This window comes from Bufo gargarizans, chromosome 1 (genome assembly GCF_014858855.1).
Source record: "Bufo gargarizans isolate SCDJY-AF-19 chromosome 1, ASM1485885v1, whole genome shotgun sequence".
NCBI classification, from domain to species: domain Eukaryota; kingdom Metazoa; phylum Chordata; class Amphibia; order Anura; family Bufonidae; genus Bufo; species Bufo gargarizans.
The window spans coordinates 506,544,600-506,569,335 of NC_058080.1; the positions used below are offsets into that span (position 1 = coordinate 506,544,600).

A 24,736-nucleotide genomic window follows, 5' to 3' on the forward strand; every position below is an offset into this window, starting at 1 on the left:
GTAGCTCCAGCACTGGAACTACACCGCTACTACCATTGTGTGTAGTGGATAGGGCAGCACTGCACTTACCAGCTGCGTCCACAACACTGTGGACTGATCTATATGTTTCCACTGACTATCTCTGGTACCAGTGCCAATCTAAAACGGCTGATCAGAGAGGATGTGTTGGACCCCTCCCTATCGGATGGCTTATCCTGAGAATAGAGAATCAATATTCAAATCCTGGAATGCCCCTTTTAATGCTCCCAGTCTTTGCTCAATTAATGTATTTTTTTTTTTTTTTTTTTTTTTTTTGTCAGTAGCGCCATTCTTGACTGACCCACTCTTATTTAAAAAAAAAAAAGATGATCCAGGTGCCCAGAGATGAACTATTAATCTAAAAAACAAATCCAGCACTCCGGTGACTTCAGATAAAACGTCTTTTTGTTTTTTTAAATGTTTCTATAATGTGTACACTGACCCAACTGTACCATTGCTTACGCATTTCAGATTTAAGGATATATATCTGAGAGTATTATATCTGAAACGGACGTGTAAGCAGCGATACTGTTGGGTCAGTGTACAGATTGTTCTTTAAGTTTTTTTTCTGTTTTGCATATTTATTTGGATCAGCGGGGATCAGTTACAAAACGGACTAATCAAAGCTGCCATGTCAACAACTGAGGCCATGGTGCCATCCCGAGCAGCATCCTATTTAATGATTGTAAATGTGACTGGCCATAACCCTGACCAGGCCCCAAACGGTTAAATGGGTTTTGCCGTTCCATCCAGTCATCGGCTGAAGTCCACTTTTCCATAAACAAATGTGCTGAAATTAAAGACTTTGACTGTTTTGAATATGGAAAATCTGAGCAGCCATTTATGCAGTCATCCTGCCTCGAGTCTGCCTAACAATTTACTTTGTATTAATCCCCCCAAAATCTCATGTACATTTGCACTCTTGGCTCAGAACTTGTGTATATTCTCTGTCGTTCACAGCTGGAGGTCACTCTGGACTTGGCGGAGAGGCGGCAGATTCGCTCGGCCATTAGGGAGCTGCGGCGGAAGGAGCTTGAGCGCTGTGAAGAAGCCCTGGCATCTAAACGTTTCAGATCGGAGAGGAATAATGCACAGGAGGACAAGGAGAATCAGCCTGGGTTTGTTTCATGTCCTTTATGAATTACCCTATGCCTGATGGCTTCCTATTAGAGCCTAATGGTAGCGTGTAGTTATCAGCAGAATGAGCGCTATTCCTTGATCTTCCCACATGCACAACTACAAGTGAATCTGTCAGGTGATTTCTGCTGCCCTATGAGAGAAGATGGGCTCTGTAGGGGTGTGTGTTAAAAAAAAAAATATATTTTATATATATATATATATATAACGCAACAATTTCTGTTTTGCTCGCATTTTGCATGAGCTGAACTCAAAAGATCTGAAACATTTTCTACATACACAAGACCCATTACTCTCAAATATTGTTCACAAATCTGTCTTAATCTGTGTTAGTGAGCACTTCTCCTTTACCTAGATAATTCATCCCACCTCACAGGTGTGGTTATATCAAGGTGCTGATTAGACAGAATGAATGTTGCACAGGTGTGCCTTAGACTGCCCACAATAAAAGGCCACTCTGAAATGTGCAGTTTGATCACACAGCACAATGCCACAGATGTGCAATTGGCATGGAATGTCTACCAGAGCTGTTGCCCGTGCAATGAATGTTCATTTCTCTACCACAAGCTGTCTCCAAAGGCGTTTCAGAGAATTTGGCAGTACATCCAACCGGCCTCACAACCACAGACCATGTGTAACCACACCAGCCCGTGTGGTTACACATGATCGTCTGAGACAAGCTACCCGGACAGCTGCAGCAACAATCAGTTTGCATTAGTGCTGCAGCTAACAATTATTTGAATAATCGATTAGTTTTCGATTAATTTCATTGATTAATCGGGGAAAAAACACCAAAATGACAAAAAAGTGGTTTATATGATTTTACTTGAAAAATTATGTTTAAAAGCCATATTAAAACAAATTGTGGATGGCACTGTAATGGGGAGGGGGATCTGTGGATGGCACTGTTATGGGGAGGGGGATCTGTGGATGGCACTATATAGCATCTTGTGCTATATGTGTCATCCACAGATCTCCCCCATAGCAGTGTCATACACAGATCCCCCTCCCATAACAGCCCTGGCCCCGCCGCTCACAGCAGTATTCCTTAACCGGCAGTAACTTTTACTTTTAATCAGCACATCTTCTTTTACCTTACATTGAAGCTCCAGTAACGGGCAGAGCAGGCGGCGGCGTAACGTTACTTACTCACGTGACGCGCCTGCTCCGCCTATTTTATGAATGAAGGAGACGGAGCATGCGCGTCACGCGAGTAAGTAACGTTACGCCGCCGCCCGCTCTGCCTGTTACTGGAGCTTCATTGTAAGGTAATAAAGATGCGGTGAGCTAAAGTTCAAGGACCCGAACCCGTATAGCAACGAATCGGCCGCTTATTCGATAACGGGATCATTTGAAGCAGGATTTCTGAGTGAATACAGAAAAAATCCTGACAGGACTCCTAGGATATCATGCGAGAGTCCTAATATAAAATACACACACGCGCACAGTGGGGGTCATTTATCAAACTTGTGTAAAGTAGAACTGGCTTAGTTGCCTATAGCAACCAATCAGATTCCACCTTTAATTTTGAACAACTCCTTTGGAAAGTGAAAGGTGGAATCTGATTGGTTGCTATGGGCAACTAAGCCAGTTTGATAAATGACCAGTGTGGCCACACAGAAGCTGTCAGTCTTCCTGGATGAGCAGATTAATCAGGACTCTGTCTCTCCTAGGAGTCCTGTCAGGATTAACTCTGCTTTTTACTTTATAATCCAGCTCTAAATCATAAAAACATACATATCATAGAAACTAACATCCCCCTTGATCATATTTTTATGGAGCACCAAAAGTCTCCAGACAAGCTTGCTTTAACTCCCCTGAAAACCTAGCTGAGGAAGCTCTTCACGTGTCGCTATTGGCATGACGTTGGATATGTGGTCGATAGAGGATTTCCTTACAATCTGTGTATAACCCAGCAGAACCAATCTTTTATTAAAGTCTGTGGCCCACCACAAAACAGGACAGGTGACAAATATCTGCTCTTTAGTGGCCCTACTCGGGGACTCCCACCAGTCATGAGAATATGGGTCCCTGAGTGAATGGTGTGGTGATCACGCATACACGCTGCCACTCCATTCATTGCTATGGGACTGCCAGGGAGAAGACTACAGAGCTCGGATAGCTCCAGCTGTCAACTATAGTAGTAGGATACTCCCGCCATGAACCTAGGCCCCTTATTTGGTGGTCAGACCACCACTAATCAGGTACTTGTCACCCATCATGTGGATAAATCTACCCATCGGAGGGTCAACCCCTTTAACAATTCTTGTGTAGTCTAAAAAAAAAAAATCTGACCAGTAAAAATGATTGTGATGGCAGCAGGAAATGTGTGTATTGTTCATTCAGTATTTAAATACATGTCCTACCACGACTGTCAGATGCAATCGTACTGATGAAAATAACCATGGAATACGCAATGATTGGCAGTGTAAAAAATCACTCCTCCTGCTTTGATCATATCCTGCATGCTGTTCTGCTGTAGAAGTTAATTTCATGACATTTTTAGGACTTTTTCATTGGTTACACAGGTTAAAGGGCTTTTTTTTTTTTTAATTTTTTTTTCTAAATTGATTACCTGTTTTCAGCAGACGTCCCCAAATCAGTTGATTCTTGCAGCTACCAGTGACTATACCATTGATAGTACCAGAAGCAGTAATGCAAGTGACTGGGAGCTGAGGTGCAGTATGACCGTACCAAAATCTACACTGTGGACAGAGCCTTCTGCTTCTGGCTCCACCTGCATGCACCAGGTGGGGGGCAGATGTCAGACCCCCCCTATCTATCTGATTTTGATGACCTACCCTTTAACTAGAAACGTGTGATCTACGTGTTAGGCCCTGTTCACACTGTATCCGTGTTTTGAAGGCAAGAATAGCATTGATCTCGTTCTAAGTCAGTAGGTCGGTATTGGTCATCCAGCAGACTCATAGATGTGAACAGAACCTTGACTGCTGTCCTTATTGATAGCAGCAATCTAATGGTAGCGGTCCATAAGATGGTTGTCATCTGTATACACTATCCTGCAATGGATTACTTATATGATGGTTATTGTGTTGTGCCTCAGACTTTTTTTTTTTTATATTTCTTTAAAAGCACTGAAATGGAAGACAAGCAACAGAGAGCCCTGCGTACCCTGGCAGGAAGACTAGAGGAGATGAGTGACGTGGAGGAGCTGACGGCCCTGGTACGTCTTTAGTATGTGTATGATGGCATGAAAGTTGCCAAACACAACTGGGGTCATTTATCAAACTGGTGTAAAGCAGAACTGGCTAAGGCTGCTTTCACACTAATGTTTTTACTGGATCCGGCAGGATTCAGCAAAAACGCTTCCGTTACTGATAATACAACCATCTGCATCTGTTATGAACGGATCCGGTTGTATTATCTTTAACATAGCCAAGACGGATCCGTCATGAGTTCCATTGAAAGTCAAAGGAGGACGGATCAGTTTTCTATTGTGGCATATTTTCAGAGAAAACTGATCTGTCCCCGTTGACTTGCATTGGGAGTAATGCCGGATCCGTCTTGCTCCACATCCCAGGACGGAAAGCAAACTATAACATGTTGCGGTTTGCTCTCTCGTCTGGGAACGCAACTAAACGGAACGGAATGCATTTTGGAGCGTTCTGTTCAGTTTTGTCCCCAATGACAATGAATGGGGACAAAACAAGCGTTTTTTCCGGTATTGAGCTCCTATGACTGAGCTCAATACCGGAAAACTAAAATGCTAGTGTGAAAGTAGCCTTAGTTGCCCATAGCAACCAATCAGATTCCACCTTTCATTTTCCAAAGGAGATGTCAAAAATGAAAGGTGGAAGTCTAGTTGGTTGCTATGGGCCACTAAGCCAGTTCTAATTTACACCTGTTTTATAAATGACCCCAAACATGCGTTCTTTACCGCATCCACGCGTTTCTGGAAAGATGAGCCGCTGCACGCTTATTGTATTGTATAGAGTACATTTTCCTGTAACCTGTTTTCATACTTCTCTTAAGTTGATCTAGCAGTCTGTTTCACTGTTCTATTTAAGGGGTTGGCCCGTGAATTGCACAGGATAGGTGATAAATGTATTATCTGTGAGGGTCCAACCACAGAAGTCGTGAGAATGGAGGTCCCAGAATCCCCTGTGTGATTACAGCAGAGGAAGACATGTGTGACCACTCCTCCATTCACTTTTATGGGAGAACAGCACTCTGCTGTGTCCGGCAGTCCCATAGGGTGTCCCTGTTCTTGTGATCGCTTTTGGTCCCAGTGGTCGGACCACCGGTGATCATACATTTATCGCCCATCCTGTGAACAGGTGATAAATGTTGCTCGTGGGCCAATCCCTTTAATGCTTTCTAGTTTATCCAAACAAGACTGAATCTGGTAGGTTGACCCATTTCACCGGTTTGGCTGCCACAGATCTTTCTGCCCTGTATTGAGAATTATTTCCTTTGGGAGGGTGAAGTGGTCTTTTATATTTGCCTATTATTTATGGATACCCGTGAATACTTCTTCTTTTTTTTTTTTTTTTTTTTTTTTTTTTTTTTTTTTTGTGAACACAGTTTTCATGATCTGATGTAGATGTATCTGATATATTAATTTCCATACTCAAAATACATTTTACCAACTCTTCTCCTTAATGTCACCATTTACTTGGGACTGTACTACCCTGCCAGGTAATACCTACTATTACTTGGCAGGGCAGCTTTGTTATTTGTAGACATGGGTGTTGCTGAACTCAGCGGCACACCTCGCCACTTATCTACAGATTAGTGTACTATGGCCTGTGCCAAGTTTATAACTCTTTCTGTGACATTGCTGCAGAAACACCTCTGTGGAATTATGTTTCTGCACTTGATGTGCCTTCAGGATCCACATGGAGTGCATACTTTAGAAGTATAGACGTCCTCCAAAGACTCTTTTGTTCTTTTGATAAAATCCAAACCCACTTTCATTTACCCCACACTGCTTTTTTCCATTACCTGCAACTCAGACATGCATTAAATACCCAATTTCAGAGATCCCCTGTAACTATTGCTCACAACCCCTTGACTGGAGTGTTTTGGTCCCAAGGCCCTCAAGGTTTCACCTCAGTATTATTACACTTGTCTATTGGGAACTAAACTGAGCTCTACTCGGAGGACCGAGATCCCCAGCCGTACCCCTGATGATGTCCTCACTATGCTGGAATCACACGTGTGTCTCTCCCGCTATTTATCCAGTTATGCAATATCCACCACACAACGCATGCAAACTGATGTCATTTGTCAGACTGATCAGGATCCTGATCCGTATGACAAATGCATTGAAATGCCTGCTCCGTCTCTCCGATGTCATCCCAGAAAAAAACGGATCTAGCATTTTATTTTTTTTCAAATTTTTTGCGGTCTGAGAATGCATAGAGCGCAATACCGGATCCGTTTTGCCAGAACACTTGGGGCTGGATCCGGCATTAATGCATGTCAATGGGAAATTCTGGAGTTTTGGACTGAGATAAAACTCATCTCCGTCCTGAAAAGTCAAAAAGACTGAACTGAAGACATCCTGAAAGGTTTTATCCTAATGCATTCTGAATGGAGAGAAATCCGATCAGTTTTTTTCCGGTATTGAGCCCCTAGGATGGAACTCAGTGCCGGAAAAGAATAACGCTAGTGTGAAAGTACCCTTACAGGATTTTTATATGTGAATCCCACTGGATGGGGAATAATCAGTGGAAGGCTCTGGTCAATTCTATCATTCCATATGGTAATATAGAATGTAAAATTGGGGGATGTCATTCTAAGGTGGTGGTGTTCTCCTCGTACGCGATACTATTATTTATTTATATATATATATATATTATATATTAATCTCTCTTTTTGTAATTTGCCAACCCCAATGATATTGTGTGGGTAAATCGTGCATATGACTAATGCAGACGTGTGTATAACTTATGTGATGACCACAGTATTTTATGTTTCGATTTGTTTAATTGCATTTGTTCAATAAAACAAGTTTGGGGAAAAAATATTTTTTCCTGGAGAGCAGTTTTTACTTTGATATTTGAGACTTCACTGCAGCGTTTGCTCTTTTTTAAATCTCTTTGGAAACAGTACCATTGTGTCACCAGTAGGGAGCACTAGTCACCCTTCATTATAGAGGTCCCCCGGCTGCACTAGGCAGTGCTACTGCATTACTCCACCAAGTGCACATTGAAATTTGTACAATCTCTTCCAGCTTCGAAATGCCAGTGAATATGAAGAGAGGAAACTTATCCGGGCTGCTATTCGGAAAATAAGGAATGATGAGATAGAAGGTAAGACTTGAAGTAACTGATAAAAACAGTTTTTTTTCCGCCTATTTAGATGTTTATTTTATGCATCAATTTATTACAAATTACCTTGACAGTAAACCCATTTATATGTTAAGTCCATATGATGGGGTTCTGTGCGTGTGCAGTCACTCTCTCCCATTTCTGCATTGAATTTGAGAGTCCAAGTATGTTCATGACTCACACTTTTAAGATTGGGCTGAAACTGATTTGACCTTTTTTTATGTTAACTTTGTGCATTAAACCAGTCATATAAATGGAACTGCCTTTTGATTTAGATTTTTTTGTGTTATGGTTGGTCCTTTGTTTTTTTTGGTAACATTATCTTTTGTGCATTAAACCAGTTGTGTAAATGTAACCGCATGTGTGAATTTTTTTATTTTACTTTTGTTTGCTTTAGCTGCAGCCCTGGCAGGCATGCTGGTCAGCCGCTACACAGACGAAGATGATGGCACTGTACAGTCGACCAAAAGCATGGATGACTTTGGAGACACAACTCCTTCTTTGGTAAGTAGTAAAGGGTACCAGGCTGCCCATTCTTGCAGTAAGTGCACTTATAGGGTACGTCCTCACATGCAAATCTGTAGCAGATAATCAACAGCTGACCAGGACAAAAAGTGCCTGAATTTGGCTGGTTTTCATGGCGGCATCGCTGCTGAGATCTCAAAAGTGCAAAAGTAAAAAGCAAGGGGTTAACTGACATGCTGAGAATTGAAAACCAGCAGCTCAAGTCCATTTACATTGCAAGTTTTTCTCCTCATCCCGTGGGTGAGATTTCTAAACTCTCATCTGATCTACGCAAAATCCCTCTGCAGAGAATCTGCAGCATTTATGCCACGTGTGCTCCTACCCTTAGTGTAGCATTTGTAAATTAGAATGACTATGCCACAAACTACAAGTGTGTACCCAGATCCTGACATGAAAAATACCAGAGGAAGAAGTGCCGCTCTTAGAATTCAAACGCTAGCCATATACAGTATATTGGGAAAGCCTTCAGATTCTCCGATTTCTCATTATGGGGGTAATTGAGTGCTGATTGATTTGGAGAAAGCTTTTTTTTTTTTTTTTTTTTTTGCACAAGGCCACAACATAACAAAATTTTAAAGGGTCTGAAGACTCTGAATTCATTGTACATTTGCTAAAGGCAGTTCACCCTATACCTCATGGGCAATGATGGGCCAGATCCTCTGCTCCTTTATGTGTATTCTGTTCTTAGTGGCCATACGATCAGTCTGGCCTGCAGGTGGCAGCATCACCCAGTAAAGTTGCTTTCTGTTCATGTCTGCATTTGGCAGCGGGATACGGGAGCTTGGGTGGTTAGTACCCTCTAGGCAGAGGAATGGGTTAGTGTTTCATGGGCAAATAAGGAGCTAGGCCATTGAATGTAATTTATGTACAGAGTTCACTAGCATCTTTAGTGAGATCCTAAAAACACCACGTATCATCCCACACTTGAGAGGGACCCCTGTGTGGATCAATACGTGTGGGTTTATGTAGAGGTGCAAGTAAAGACCCTCACTTAGGGCTCATGCACACAAAGATGTGTGCCCTGTGCCCCTTTTGCGGATGCAGACCCATTTGAATGGGTCCATGATCTGCAAGATACGTTCTGCGCCGCACAAAAATAGAACCTGTTCAAATTTGTTTTACAGTGTGGAGTTGCAGACCCAAATCCCACAGAAGTTTTGGTCGTAGTGCTTCCGCAGGCTTCCGATCCATGCCTCTGCTCCGTTTCTTGCAGATTTCAGACCCATTCAAGTAAATGGGTCCGCATCTGTGATACGGAGTGCAAAGTGCCGTTGCCCGTATATTGCGGACCCGCTGTTTGCAGTTCACAATAATGGCACTACGGTCATGTGTGCAAGTAGGAGAATATTGGCATTCTTTTTTATTGTCTAAATGAAGCCTGAAAGGGAAACCATATTGTTTGGCAACCCCTCCCCCGACCTGCTGGTTGGTTGAACTGAATGGAATATGTGATCATGGAATAAAGAGACATATCTAAAGTACCATGATGTAGTAAGTCCACCACTGCCATAATGTGTCAAATGTGACATCAAATAATCAAGCTGAACCCTCTATTTTTTACCCCATATTGTTGAATACAAAAAGGACGAGAAGCTAATTTATGAATATAGTTTTGAAATGTCTGTTTTTGATGAACTGCTTGGGTGTGCAGTCTTTGGTTTCATACCAGTTCATGTAATTCTTTCTCTGTAGGCACAGGAGAAAGAGGACTTGGAAGAACGAAACCTCATCAAAGCGCAGATTCATGAACTTCGTACCTCTCAAAATGGAAGCAATCGGACAGAAAAGAATGGTATGCTGCATGTTGTTTTAAGCCTTTTTGCACTGTTTCAACCAAATCCCCAGTCTTGTATGAAATGGCCTAAACCATGAGGATGCTGATGAAGTCTTATAGAGTAAAACGAAAACTTAAAGGGGTTGGCCACTTTCTGGTTATCGTTGACTAGTGTGTTTGTGATATAATTATATGGCACTTACTATACTGAAATACGCCTAAACTAACCCTTGCGCCGCTTTTTGTGACTTCGCCCCGCTTATGCCAGGTCTAAAATTTGTGGGCGGGGAAGAGGATGGGTCAGCAGGTGCGTTCTCATTTACCATTTTCTACGCCTTTTTAGGTTAGGTAGCTGTCTTACATTCAGAACTGGAGGAGGATCCGCTGAAGTTATGGAGAGGCCAGCGCCTCTTCACAACTGCGGCAGATCCACCACCAGCACAGAGCCTTTACGAAGACCGGCGTCTTAAACGTCGGTCTTCATAAATGTGTCCCATAGTCTTTGTTGAAAATTTGTGCCGTATTTTATAAGGTATTCTCCCTTGTTTATAAAATTATTTTGTGCTGTCCACACAGAGAACCGGTCTATAAAATAGCTGCTGATGGAGGGTCATGTGACTAGGCAAATCATCTCCATCTGATGTCTTCTCTAGCTGATTCCATGGTTTGCTCATATAAGTGAAATACTGGCCAACACAATGTTTTAGACACATACCTCTCACTTTCTATCACATGCTATATATAAACAATAGGAACTGTTCATTTATATCCTGGGCTGTATTTCTACAGTCTGACTGCATCAGATGCTAATGATATACATTATCCTTGTATTTATAGAGACTGTTTCCGACATATCACTGATTCTGAGTACTCCAAGAGATAAGTTGTCATCCTCGTCGTCCTCCTCCTCCTCAGAACCTGGAAATATGGCACAGTCCCATACAACCGAGCATTCCACACTCAGCCCGGACTCTGAAGAAGAGCCCCTACCAAGTGGCAGTAACGAGGTTTTCATGGAGTCTGCCACTCAGATTCTTAATTCAGAACAGGAGAGCCTTCCAAGGACTACTAGTGTCTTCAGGGAGCCAGCTCCAGTTCAAAAACCTGAATCCAGCTGGACAGAGAGAAAGCAGAATTTGGCAAATAAGGTATCTTTGAGTTCACTACCAGGTTCTTGCCTGTATTGTATTTCCTTGAGGCAGAATTGCCAGGATTTCTCAATGAATTAGTGTATCCTTAACCAGCGTGCGGGAGGGGGGGAAATGACATTGTGGTTAGGTGGTCATTGTAAATAAGATCTGATTGTCCCCTTATGCCAAGCAGGAATGCTCTAGGAAAGTATAATAAAAATTTTTGTATTATGTACCTGTATTCTGTATTTTTTTTCTTGATGGAGTTTTAGTTCCCCATAGATATATCTACATTGGTTGCATCCACACTAAAATATCATTTTACAGAGCCATAGGGAAATATTGGTAAGGCAGATGTAAATTTAGTGGTCAGAATGTATTAGTTTCCCACTTTCTGCAGTAGAGTGATATGGACTGTTACATGAGGAACTAGAAGTTAATTGTGATTTTTGCGTACTTTGTGACTAGATAATTTAACATGAATGCGACCATGGCTGCCTTATTTTTTACAGAACTGGAAATTCCTTTAGGGCCTGTTCACACGGCAGAATTTGCCAACAGATTTTGTCATGGGCAGCGCACCCAAAATTCCGCCATCAGCTGTTTGTCTGCATCCCATTGTTTCATTGAACCTTGGGGGCCGGCGGTGTAAAGCCTCAACCACACCAAGAAAGCTCATGTCTCTTATTGGGGATGTGCGCCAGAAGCCACGGCGCTTTTCTGCTTACAGCTAGCCTACATAATGGATCTGAGTGGCAAGCGGGTCCGCAGCGGTATACAGAGCAGATTTCAACAGTGTCAAAATCTACCATGTGTATGGGCCCTTAAATGAAGTTACCATCAAACACCATGCTGGGGAATTCTGACATGGGTGTCTCCTTTTTAGTAAATTAATCTAGAAGGCAGAGCAGAGAGCTTCTGAAAAGGGCATTTCTTGGTTTGCCACAATCATCCCTTTTGGTGGGCAACCCAATTTTCAATGGGCATGGTTCATTGCTGCTGTGGTGGTGCTGCATGAGAAGTGGAACGCTTGCGTCCAGGTTTCCAGAGTTGAGAGCTGATTACTGCAGACTGATCACATTTCATCAGTTTCTTTACTAGTTATGCTCTAAATGAAGGTTATTTCTTATATAATTGGTGTTGATTTATGTGTTTGAGTGTAGCAGTCCATGTGCTCTTTTTGATGTATACCCCCCCCCCATTCAGTGTCTTATAAGGTTAGGTATATATCTTCTGATGTACATATATATTTGGAGCTAAACTGACTTTTGAGCTTGCTTCCTTATAAGATTGTACTACAATTGTTGACTTTAAGTTGATGATAACAAAAAGACCTAACAGGACCTTCTGTTTGCCTTAGCTGAAAGCTGATACAAATGGATCCTATCCAGCGGAGAAGGCGTCAAGGACATGGACAGAGCCAGGTAATGTTGCAGGTGCTTGCTGTAGCTTTGTACAATGACAGCCAGTAGCTGTGTAGGCCTTTGCGGCTTGTATTACTGTGTGACATATCTGCTTTGTAGAACTGCTCCATAAGGAGTTGTCAGAGAAAAGTCTGCCAAATCTTCTTAGCACACATTACTGCTCCTTAAAGGGATATTCCCATATTGCTACCTTATATTCTGTTTGCATGTCCAAAATATCTGACGGGCATAATGGGAGACGTGTGGCCCTCACTTGCTGATTCGTCAGGGCTCCTCCTATAACTTTTAGACTTCAGTAGACCTTCACATACAAGTGTGGCCATGTTACTGTTAAATTTAATGGTAAAATAGCTTCTTTAAATTCACAAATGGTCACAGGACCCCAAGTCACCTCAGATTTAGTAAGTGCTCTAGATCGGAATGCTATGTTCATAAACATTGCAATTTTGTAATCGGATCATTAGGAATGAAGTCATGGATCACATGGTGTAGATATGGGATACGACAGGTAAAATCCATATGTCCCCCAAAAAAGCATAATTTTATACTGTGTTAAAGCCACAATGCAGATTGCGTCTTGCAGTTTTTACCTTTTATTTTTCTCCTGTATTTGTGTGTTATACACATTTAGTACCATAGGCCTCAGATGTTGACACTGCCGTCCCTGTTCGCAGAGAATAAACATGCAGGTCTGGTGTTTGTGGCTGCCACAATGAGGGCGGTCATATTCCTTATAGTGGCTAATCCTGCTCCAATTCTCCACTAGGCCTCACATGCACGTAAGGGAGCAACCCATTTTCTCTTAGTGGCACTCCCTGGACTTTGGGGGTCTCCTGCCTAGTGTTGGCTGGGGTGCCCTTGGTGTTAGGTGATCAGCAGGGTGCAAAGCAGGAGAACTGGGGAACAATAGGTCAGGTATGGAGACCAAGGACCAAGTCATCTTCATTATAACAAAGTCTCTACTTACTAAATAGATGATGGTGGTTGCAGTAAAAATACAAGCAGTAGGCCCAATTCTGAGGTATCAGTGTAGGCTTTTCCCAAAGGCTGTATATAAGAGTGGCTGAAATCATGGTAATCCTTCCTGAATCTTTCTATAGATGCTAGCAATCCTCCCAAATCACCAGAGGCATGCAATCTCTCAGTATTTGTCTGCAAGACCCAACTGTGAGGACCAGTCGGTCTCAGATTTGTGGCAGTCCACCACCAAGCGCTGCTCCCATACAAGTGAATGGGAGCACACTGCGCACGCGTGGCCCCTGCTCCCATTCATTTCTATGGGGCAGACGGAAATGGCTGAGCCAGCGAGCCTTCCATGGTCCCATTGAAATGAATGGAGGGCTGCTGCTCCGTTTATTTCCCCGCTCCGTCCTCTGGGACCTGCACCTATCAGACAATGGGGGTGTATGCTAGCGATATGCCCCCATTGTCTGTGATGGAAATACCCCTTTTAATGTCTTTGTCTAAGCACTCTGTAAATATTCAATTCTTTCTTCATTCATAGGTTTATCTTTAGCAAAGTTGCTTTTCTGGCAGTTTTCACACTTGGGAATGGTGTTTTCCTGGATAACTTCTGTCTTGGCCTACTTTGCAACAGCAAACACAAAACATATCTTCTGTATTGCCCGTTCAGCAGAAGACTCTGAATTCACTTGCCTGGGGAACATCTACCCAGCAACTGGAGCCTGCCAGTAGACTCTTTCCTACTAATACATAGCCTTTTGGGTTATATCATGCACAGATCATCTCAGTAAACAGTTAACAGCTTTTAGGGTCCATTTACCATTCCGCAGCGTATTGCAGATCCGCAATACACCCGGCCGGCACCCCCATAGAACTGCCTATTCTTGTCCGCAATTGCGGACAAGAATAGGACATGTTCTATTTTTTTGTGGCCCCCTGGCCCAGAAGTTCGGGCCGCGCTCCGGAAATGCAGATAGTGTGCTCTCCGCATCCATTCCTGCCCCATTGAGAATGAATGAATGGGTTCACACCCGTTCCCGATATTGCGGAACAGATGCGGACCCATTTGTGGACGTGTGAATGGACCCTTAAAGTGTAAACCATAGCATTAACCCTTTATCAGTGAACCACCAGGTCACTGCAACTTGACATAATAAAATTTGAAAAGTGAAGAATTGGATCGAATTACAGATGCTCTGTAATAGCACACTTCCATATTTACAGCACAGTGATGATTTGAACTCTGCATTGGATGCCAACTACAATGTATAACTAGCTCCAATCCCACTAATAGCAACTGCGTCATCTAAGCAGTTAGGCATGATCTACTAGGCTACCTGTCAGTAGAACAGACAGCCAGGCACAGTACACAGCTCCACATACTTTAAAGAGGTTGTCCCATCTTGGACATGGTGAGCATATCGCTAGGATATGCCCCCAATGACTCATAGGTGTGCATCCCACCTCTGGAACGCACACCTATCCTTAGAAAGGAGTCTGCAAAGTGACGGAGGGCGCACAGCGCATATGCGTCCGTCCTCCATTAATGTCTATGGGACTGCTGAAAATAACAGAGTGGCGCACTTGGCTATTCTCGTAAGTCCCATTGAAATGAATGTGAAGTGCACCGCGCAAGCGTGACCACTGCTCCATTCACTTCTTTGAGGCTTATGAAAATAGCCAAGCACAGTTTTCAGAAGTCCCATAGAAATGGATGGAGGGTGGCCGCACGGTACTCCCTCTGTCATTATTCAGATTTTATTCTAAGGATAGACTTCTGGGACCTGCACCTATCAGACATTGGGGGAATATCCTAGCGATATGCTCCAATGTCCAAGATGGGAAAACACTTAAAGGGAACCTGTCATGTGGATATTTGATTATAATGTAACTAATTATATACAATCATTAACTACTAAAAAGTACCTTAGATGTATTTACTTACTGGTGTGACAGATGGTTACCTCATAATATACACACAAAGATGCCGCATGCTAATGAGCTGATTTGAGTCCAGCGTATATTTAACAGCTATAGCTACTCCCCTGCCCACCTGCTGCTGATTCATATGGAAAACTGTCAATCAGCAGCAGGTGGGCGGGGAGAGTCAGGAGCTCATGAATATTCAGGACTAATCATTATCAGCTGGAGTTTTTAAATACAAGATGTTGGCAGATTGACTGGGTCAATTAAAGAAAGTGACCCAGCATTTTGCTAAGAGAATCAGTCACTTATTTATGTTGCCCTTAGTTAGGACACCATAAAACTGGTGACAGGTTCCCTTTAAGTAGTGAAGTGTATTATGTAAGCCAGATTGAAAGGAGTCTTGTGTGCAGTGATGGTCAGTTTGCAGCGTTCTCCAGCGAACACATGCGGGCTGCCATCTTTAGTAAGGTAGACTCACCCGTCTGGCAATGCACAGGTGAGTCTTTACCTGTGCCGGAAGCCGGTCTGAAATCAAATGCAGTCACCGGGAGCAGGCAGTTCCGAGAACAGCCGCCGGGGGCCTTCATCGGGCTGATCTTGGAACTGCCTGCTCCTGGTGACGGCATTTGATTTCAGACCAGCTCCTGGCACAGGTAAGGGCTTACCTGTGCATCACCGGACTGGTGAGTCTACCTTACTAAAGATGGCAGCCTGCATGTGTTCGCTGGCGAACACTGTGAACGGACCATCGCTGCTTGTGTGTTTCTACGCGTGACGTATTTTTTTATTTTTATTTTTGTCCACAGTGTTGTATCGGCACAGCATATGTAGATTTTGTTCAGTTCCTGCTGCCTGTGCCATTAAAGTGATTGTCCACTATCTATTATCAATATCAGATAGGTGGGGGTCTTGAAGGTTGTACCCACTCTTTTTCTCCGCAATGAGGTCTCCAAAGTGAAGGCAATTACACCGCACATATCAAGATCAGAGTTCCGAAATTTAGACAAGCACGTGTGCTCAGGTGTTTTTGGAAGTTCCACAGCAGTGAATGGAGGGTGCATAGTCCACGGCTCCATTCACCATTATGGGACTGCCAGAAAGAACCAAGCTTTGCTATGTTCGGAACTCCCATAGCTTTGAACGTTCACTTTGTGGGCCCCCGTTCTGGAGATGGGAGCGGGTCCCTGAGGTGGGACCTGCATCTTTCACACTTTTCTAGGGTCTTTTTAATCCCACAATGGCTAACGGAAAAATATATGGTAGATTCATAGATTCACCGCACTAATATTGATGTGTCACTGCCTGATAAGCGGTTTAAAATAATACATCTTTATTGGAAGTACAAGTATAAAAGGGCAAAACGATATTTCTCTTATTACAGAGACAGGCAATAGTGGGATGTAAATGTATGGAAAGTGGGATACAGCATATATTATCCAATTTCCAATATCACCGTCACAACACTACTGAGGGCTAGCTGTGTTTGAAAGGACCCTCATCTGTGCAGTATTGAGGGCTGAGAATAAGTAAGTAGTATCTAAATCTGCGACGGCGGTAGAACGCTGCACATTTCTATGTGCAGCGCATTGGCACTATGGTGGCCGTACACGCCCGCCGGATACCGCTCCATATATACTGTTGCCCTAATGGAGGGGGAGGAGAAGGCGCTGTCCGCTTGGGCCAATGAGGGAGAAGTGGGCGTGGCTAAACATTGTGCCTCCGTCCGTCCCTCAGGCCAAGTGATATTGTATCATTATGTCTCTCTTCCTGCATAGGAATATTGGGGGAGCTATAGGCGGCTTATAATATACAGCAGGGGGTAAGACCCAGTCTAGAAAGTGAGTGGTCAATACACATCGAGGGGATAGAATAAGGGCGATGGGCAGCTTAAACAGCAGACATAGGGCCAGATATATCATTAGGCAAAGTCACTTTTGTTGAGTGGAAAAGTCGCAAAAAAGTCCCAAAGGCTAAAACTGCGCACAAATTTGCGACTTTTTTCTGCTCTGCACTATGCTCGTCAGTTTTCTGAAAGTGGGCGTGTTTTCGTATGTAAATGAATCTCTAGACAGATTTACTATTGGGACTTTTTTAAAAAGTCGCAAAAAAGTCGCAACTTCACTCCAGTGAGGACCATGCTTATCTTATGAGACTTTTTAATAAAACATGTGACTTTTTCATAAAAACGTGTGACTTTTGGAAAGCTGCTTACTGACGGATAAACTGCTACCGTCAAACCACATTTATTACAGTCTTAAAGGGCCGATCATAAATCTGACTTGGCTAAAACTGACTTTAGCCATATGTTAAAGTGAAGTGAGCTGTCAGTCATTATACATCTGGCCCATAGACTGTAGAGCTGTCATATAAATGGGAGTAGATTAATACTAAGGATAAAGAGACCCCTATTCAATTGCTAGGCAGTATGTGGACCATTTGCAGACAGACGGGAGAATTGGATAATATATGATGTATCCCACTTTCCATACATTTACATCCCACTATTGCCTGTCTCTGTAATAAGAAAAATATCGCTTTCTTTTTAATCCCAGCCACGGAGTATTTTTACCGATGTACATCAGATCATTTGATCACTTAGTCTAGTATTGCTGCTGCAATCTCTGTATACACTATCGTAGTGGGAAATCTGACACTATAAATGTTAAATTCCCAGATTATATATTGTATATTATAAATTCTCCTTTAATGAGGTTGTCCAAGAAAAGGGTGTGTTTTTATTTTATTTTTTATTTCCAGAAACTACATCTGTGGGTTATAGGACCCATTTTTATGGTTAGGTAAATTGACCAATGTGTGTGTGTGTGTGATGGGGATATCCTAATGTAAAGACCGGTACTGATGTGTGTGTCACAGCAGTCTGTATACAGCTGCAGATATATCCCTTTATCTGCACAGTATAAAGTGAAATACAGCCAGTTATTCTGTATTCGAGTATATATGTACAGCTGGGTAGAATGTAATAGCACATCCATAAGATGGTGTCTGTAAAGTAGTAGAACTCATCTGTGAGGGGCGTAGGAGTCCCTGCTTGATCAGGGTTTTATTCTAGGAATCGTCCTGCAGGTTGTAAGATATTGGAGCGAGCTGTAAAGTTTCCTAAGGCTAGAGCAGAAAATGAGTTCACGCGAAGCAGTCTACGCAATAAGACGTGGTGTTAAGATAGTGAACTTTCCACCTTTGCCGCAGTAACAGAGGACGATTGGCGAGGAGGGGAGGGAAGGAAACCAAACAACTCCTGATCTCCCTGCCTTATTGGGATAAAATATGTAAAAGTAGGGAGCATGCATGGGACCTGCGAAACATCCAGTGCTATTCCTTTCATGGACTGAGAAGCAGAAGACAGTTTATAGAAGAGCCAGGGGCAAAGTGAAAAGGAAAGATTTCTGAACGGTCCTCGTGCTGCCAGTATTCCACAGTTTATTGTCTTGCTGTGAAGAAGTGGTGGTTGTTTCTATGGCATTGTGGTTTAGCCTTCAGCCTGAAGAAATGCTACATATTTTCTGGTTTGGCTCAGAAGTATCTCATATCTCAATGTGTCTACTTTCTAAGTCACTCGTTTGCAGTAGTAGTGGAGCCCTAATGGGAAACTGGGACCTTTATTAGGTGCTGATATGCAAAGTCAACAGTACAAATGAAATGGGAGGCCATTTATTAGTGCAGTTATTCTAGTTTTCTGTCCTGCTGCTATGTCCTAAATGTCAGATAGCTATGGGTCCCACCACATGGTGACTCTGGCATCCTCGCCAATCTCCAGAACAGGGGTACCTTCACCCCTAGTCCAAAGCAGCAAAGTCCAGTCAGCTTACCCCCCCCCCCCCCCCCCCCCCCCCCCCCTCAATATGAACGGTCCACGCATTTTGAATAGAAAATCACAACCTGAAGTGACATCATGATTAAGGCTTTTCTATCCGAAACACGTTGACCATTCCTCCGGTGTGTACGCATGTGCCTTTTTAATGAATTTTCATTAAATATTGGATTTTAAGTGTTGCTGGATTCTTTTTTTTTTTCATTTGTATAGTACCCTGACTCCCGTCCTGTCTGGGTGTGCCATAAATAGGAATGCCCCTTTAAAGTGTGAGATTTTTGCCAACAATAATTAGTGATTTTTCTTTCAGAAAAATGAGGTTTTAAGCCAATCAAATCAAAAACTCCGGACTTGGAGTACATGTATGCACGGTCTGTGCTGTAGACTACTGCCGGCTCATACTTTACCTCCAGCAGCCTGTTGATATTATATGGAGGTACACTGCAGTATAGTGCCATACCGCTTCACATGCCGTTTTTATAAAGCTGTTCTCCCCCTAGAACAAAATGGCTGTAGGGGTTGATAATGAGGTGTTCCTGAGGCTCCATGCTGTGGTACACTGCTTGCTTATGGGACCTCAGGGACCACAGAACTGTCAGTATGGGAGCAGCAGGGTTGGAGGGCATCAGTTCTTTGCCTGTATGCTGTCTTTTCTAGGGTATGTCAAAGTGTTTGCAAAAGGCATGTTTTCAAGAGTTGGATGTTAGAAATTAATACTGGATCAGGGAGACTGATGTACCATACAGAGGCACATAGCGCCTATAGGCCTGTAATGCAAACCCGTAGGGTGTACTTCTGTCAGGGGTTTGTGCTAATGTGTACAGGAGCCCTTACTTGCAGTGGTACGCAGGGGTGTGAATCTCTATTAGTAAATTTAGAGGTCTCTGTTCACTTCTCAATACAGGGCTTTTATGGTCTTTAGATATTGATGGCCTATGCTCAGGATAGGTCATCAATATCAGACTGAAAAGGGATCTGACACCCAGCACCTCAGCTGATCAACTATTTTTGGCCCTCTGGCAACAGAAACAAAGTAGGGAATGGAGCAGGAAGCGGAACAGGAGGCTGCGTCCACTGTGTAGTGACTGTGATAGGTCACTGCAGCATTCTGGTGAATGGGAGAAGAGCTGCAGTATGCCGGCATGGCCACTATACGTGGACAGAGGCTTCTGCTCCGTCCTCTGTTCTCTTTACATTGCCGGTGGCTGCTTCTGACTGGTGGGGGAAGTAGGAGTCAGTCCGCCACAGAGCATATATAGGTGCCCTAGCCTAAGGATAGGTCATCAATTTTAATAGACTAGTTAGTCCCTTTTTAGTAATTGTGCATTTTGACTAATGTTTCATTGTTCTTCACTTTTGGGTTTCTTTGGGCTCGGTTTCCCAAAAGCCTGTACAGCTGTAGGTACTGCATTAAAATGTACTAGTCAGAGTTCACCTGGCTGCTGCTCCCTCCATGGAACCAGGAATGTGGCCCGGCCATCACTGACATCGGAGCCCCTGGCCAATGAGGATGTGTCCTGGGGTTCCCGAACATCAAGGCTCATGGGCAGCGGCTCTACCCATCATGCAGGCACGCCGGCATGAGCTGCATTTTCTTGAGTAAAAGAGAATTTCTTGTGATCTGGCTCCTCCTGCTGTTCTGTGACTTTCTGGATTTAACTTTGAGTGTATTTTTGGCTCCTGGCGTTTTCTATTGTATTTGATGTCCTGGTTCTGACTCTTTTGCCGTGACTTGTTGCATCTGGCGTATTTGTATAGTGTTGACGTCTGACTTTTGACCCTTTTTCTGTATGACTACTCTCGTTGTGTTTTATCTGTGTCGCCCTTCACATATTGCAGTATAGGGGGGACTGTCGTCCAGTTGTGGGTCACTGCCCAGGGTGATCGTGCAAGTAGATAGGGATAGTGCAGCCCTGAACTGTCCGGGCCCACTATCTCTGCGTGTGACGGTAGTTATCCTGACAGTACATATTGGTATGTAATGTATATTTTCATATGTCGTAGCTGCAGCTCTACTGCATGCAGAATAGAGAAGCCCCTACATCTTGCCTATTGCTTTCATGGAGCATGTTCCTGAAGGGTGGTGCTAATGTATGACCGCAGACTGAGAAACTGAAGCATTTTAGTGAAGCAGAGCTCAAAAAAGAAAAGCCAAAGCAGCACGTTAAGAGCAGCCAGTGACTATGTACAAGCTGTAGTCCAAGAGGGTTTCCCACCTGATGACGTGAATCTGTGTATTCAGATTGGGTGTCTGTTCTGTACGGAGATACTGGACGGTGTACAAGGACTTCCATGTCTTTTTCTGCAGGAGATCAAAATATTATTTAGATTCAAGTTAAGTACTTTGGCCTCCATTTTCATAGATCTCCAGGAAGTCTTTTAATTCCACAGCTTGTACCTCTTGAGCATACTTGTGCCTTGGACTTACTACAGTCACATGTTGATACAGATGAAACTCAAGGAATGAACATTCTCCCATTCATTCAGACATTTCCCACGTGCCCTTCTTTACTTTTTCTCTTGGTTTGAAATATTGTGGTCATCTGGCATGTGAATGGCTTGACAGGGTAATTTTTTTTTTTTAATTAATTTTTTTTTAAATTAATTTTTTGGGTCATTTTGCACCAAACATCTCTGGATATCCCAAACCAAGAGGAAAGGTACGAAGTCACCAGTTTTATGCCACCCTAGCTGTCAAGTCTTAACATCTCCAGAACATGCTGGTAAGTCCTCATATTCATGAGCTCCCGTCTCTTCCCACAGACTGCTGCAGATGAACAGTTTCTATCCTACTGTAGTCAGCGGCAGGAGGGTGAACAAGCCCAGAGCTCATGAATATCAGTACTGTCACTAGTTTATGCTGCCCTTAGGGTCCATTCCATGACCGTAAGCAGGGGCGTAGCTAAAGGCTCATGGGCCCTGGTGCAAGAGTTAGGCTTGGGCCCCCATCGCTCAGTGCTTTGTGTGTCTTCTTATGCAGCACAAGGGTCTTTGGGCCCCCTACGGCTCCTGGGCCTGGTAGCGACTGCTACCTCTGCACCCCCTATAGCTACGCCCCTGACCGTAAGTAGTTTGTAAATTGTGGATCTGCAAAACACTGGTACCAGCCTTGTGCTTTCCAAATTTTGCGGAACGTTTGAGGCCAGCCCTAGGATAGAAATGCCCGCAATTGCGGACAAGAATAGGACACGCTCTACCTTATTTGCTAGGCCGTGGAACGGATCTACGATACGGACAACACACAGTGTGCTGTCCGCATCTTTTGCAGCCCCATTGAAATGAATGGGTCCACACTGTTCTGCAAAATTGCGTAACGGGTGTGGACCCAGAAATATGGTCATGTGAATGAATCCTTAGTGAGGACACCATAAAACTGGTGACAGATTCCCTTTAAAAACCTGTTTCTGAAAGAGTTAGTGAAACTGGAATAATTTGAAATGGTGTGCTGCAAATCTTTGAAAGTGAAACGTAAAGCAACTGTCCAGTTATGAACTCATGTGTCAGTACCTACAGGGAATGCTTACCTGCTATTTATATCTTGCTGCTTGGGTACTTTTATTTCCTCTCCATTACCGAAAGTTGTGATCTGTGACTACAGTTTAGCTGCAGTGTCTGTAGGGAGTGAGTCTGAAACACGCCCCCTGTCTCTTCATTGGTTCAGGCTGCTGCTCTTCCTCCTGTGATTGGCTGCTGAGTATAACACAAGTCTATCACAGGCTCACAGCATCTGTCTATTGAAAAGTGTTATAGCAAGGAAGCTACTGCATATGCTGAGGGGATTGAGCCTTCGGGTCCTTTTACGGACTGATTAACAGATTTTCATTTGTACAAATGCTTGTTCCCAATAATCTGTAAAAGGTGTTGTGAATCACCCAATGAACAAGCAAACACTTATTCATCGGATGATTGTGTCGTTCTGCCGGCATGGAAAATCATTGTTCCTACGCAGCATATAGTGGTATATAAACCGTGATCTGCTGCGCCGGAACAATGATTTTCTAAGGGGATAAGCGATCGCTGTAAATGCATGTAATGTAAATATAGCCCTCATCTCTGCTAATCATCTAACAGTGATCGGGAGCATCTGCTTAGTTCCGGATCATCTGACAGATGTATAAAAGGTGTGTAAAAGGATCCGAAGTCGTAAGGAGGAGCTTAGGGGGTTGTACACGATTACTAAAACATGTCAACTTTCTTAAAAAATGAGAGCCACACCTGGCCATGTGATCTGTGTGGTAATGCAGTTCAGCCAGGCTGCAATACCAGACACGTCCCATATACAGATGTGGTGCTGTGTGTGGAGAATGCGGACATCTCATATTTATGTTGTGGCATATCACTAGGGCATACCAAAACATTATGATCGTGGGGGTCCATCCTGTGGGAATAATGGTCCCCGGAACAAAGGTCCCCAGAATTAATGGTGCTGTGTGGTAGTTCCCTGCACAGAGGTTAGCTGGTGGGGTAATGTGCATGAAACACTGCATGGAAAGACTTGGAAGGCATTGCAACACTAAGCCCAGCCTTACACATAAGATTAGTGTGTGTGTAGATCAGTGTTTCCCAACCAGTGTGCCTCCAGCTGTTGCAAAAACTACACTTCCCAGCATGCCCGCACAGCCAAAGGCTGTCCAGGCATGCTGGGAGTTGTAGCTTTGCAACAGCTGGAGGCACGCTGGTTGGGAAACACTGGTGTAGATCATCAATCCGACCATTAGCGTGCCAGACCAAACTGGCGAATCGGTGATGTGGTTGATTGGCAGTAACCAGCCGAAAACTTTGATGTGTTGAAACCCCATTTTTGACAGCTAGTAGTCCGCCATTGCAACAATCCTTTGTGCATAGCTTTCCAGTGATGGTCAGCCAAGATGGTCAAAATTACCCATTTCACCCAGCTTTTATGTGTATGACCAGCTTCATGTAGGTTCGGAGGTGAGGGGGGGGGGGGGGGCTGCAACAAGTAATGACTTACCTGATTGATATGACATCTCTTGCTGGAGCATACCAACCTCCAGTATCACGAGCTGGAGCTATTGACGGGCTGTAGGGAAGCGAGGGGATTTTGAATTCCCTTCATACCCCTCCAGTGTGCAACTGTGGGCTATTAAGCTCCGAATCATATTATAAAAGATTAGACAAAATCCATTTGCCATTTTTCTAGAACTAGCGCCTCTGTTGTCTATTGGCTGCATCTGATATTGCAGCTTTGCCACATTCAAGTGAATGGCAAGCCTGCACTTATACACTTTTCTGAACCTAATCTACCTCAGTTTCTATCTCAGTTTTCAACCCAGGACCCTTAACTTTGAATGTAGTTAGTGCACGTTTTAGCTTTGGTTTGCAGCTGACAGGAAAAGAACTCTGTGACCTTGTGTGAGGAGAGACAAAGACTAGACACCCACATCGGAGACCACTAGAGAACAATACACCTAAGGACTCCTCCAGCAGCCAAGGAAGGAAGTGCGAGCAGCTCCCCAGCCTAACAATGCGGTAGTGTCCCACACGTGCCCAGCCCTGTCCCCTCACAGTGGGTGTTAATGTAGGGAGCAGAACCATTAGCCATGTGTTCTCCTGCCTGAGAGATGTTCCTACCTATGAGAAGTGCTGAATGTCATGTATCTGTTTAGTATCTTGCATTCTCCATTTATCTAAAAATGAAATGGTGAAACATGTATTTTAGGAGTCTAGACAGTACGAGACTTGATGCGGTGTGA

At 43.6% G+C, this 24,736-nt stretch overlaps 1 protein-coding gene and 1 long non-coding RNA gene across 4 annotated transcripts in view; one reads left to right on the top strand and one right to left on the bottom strand.

Moving 5' to 3' along the window:
• The window catches only part of LOC122924304, a 52,167-nt gene that overhangs the window by 26,347 nt on the left and 1,084 nt on the right, over positions 1-24,736 (bottom strand). For both annotated transcript variants that reach the window (XR_006387389.1, XR_006387388.1), the window contains exon 2: positions 21,239-21,324. This is a non-coding gene — a long non-coding RNA (uncharacterized LOC122924304). The remainder of the gene's footprint in view (positions 1-21,238; positions 21,325-24,736) is intronic.
• The window catches only part of SMTN (smoothelin), a 70,633-nt gene continuing 46,845 nt past the window's right edge, over positions 949-24,736 (top strand). The window contains exons 1-7 of one of the 2 annotated variants that reach the window (XM_044275257.1): positions 949-1,136; positions 4,249-4,339; positions 7,355-7,433; positions 7,849-7,955; positions 9,669-9,768; positions 10,588-10,898; positions 12,241-12,304. In XM_044275257.1, the coding sequence (XP_044131192.1) occupies positions 4,256-4,339; positions 7,355-7,433; positions 7,849-7,955; positions 9,669-9,768; positions 10,588-10,898; positions 12,241-12,304 (745 nt within the window). In that variant the 5' untranslated portion in view covers positions 949-1,136; positions 4,249-4,255. The remainder of the gene's footprint in view (positions 1,137-4,248; positions 4,340-7,354; positions 7,434-7,848; positions 7,956-9,668; positions 9,769-10,587; positions 10,899-12,240; positions 12,305-24,736) is intronic. The other variant, XM_044275256.1, reaches the window with a different exon arrangement.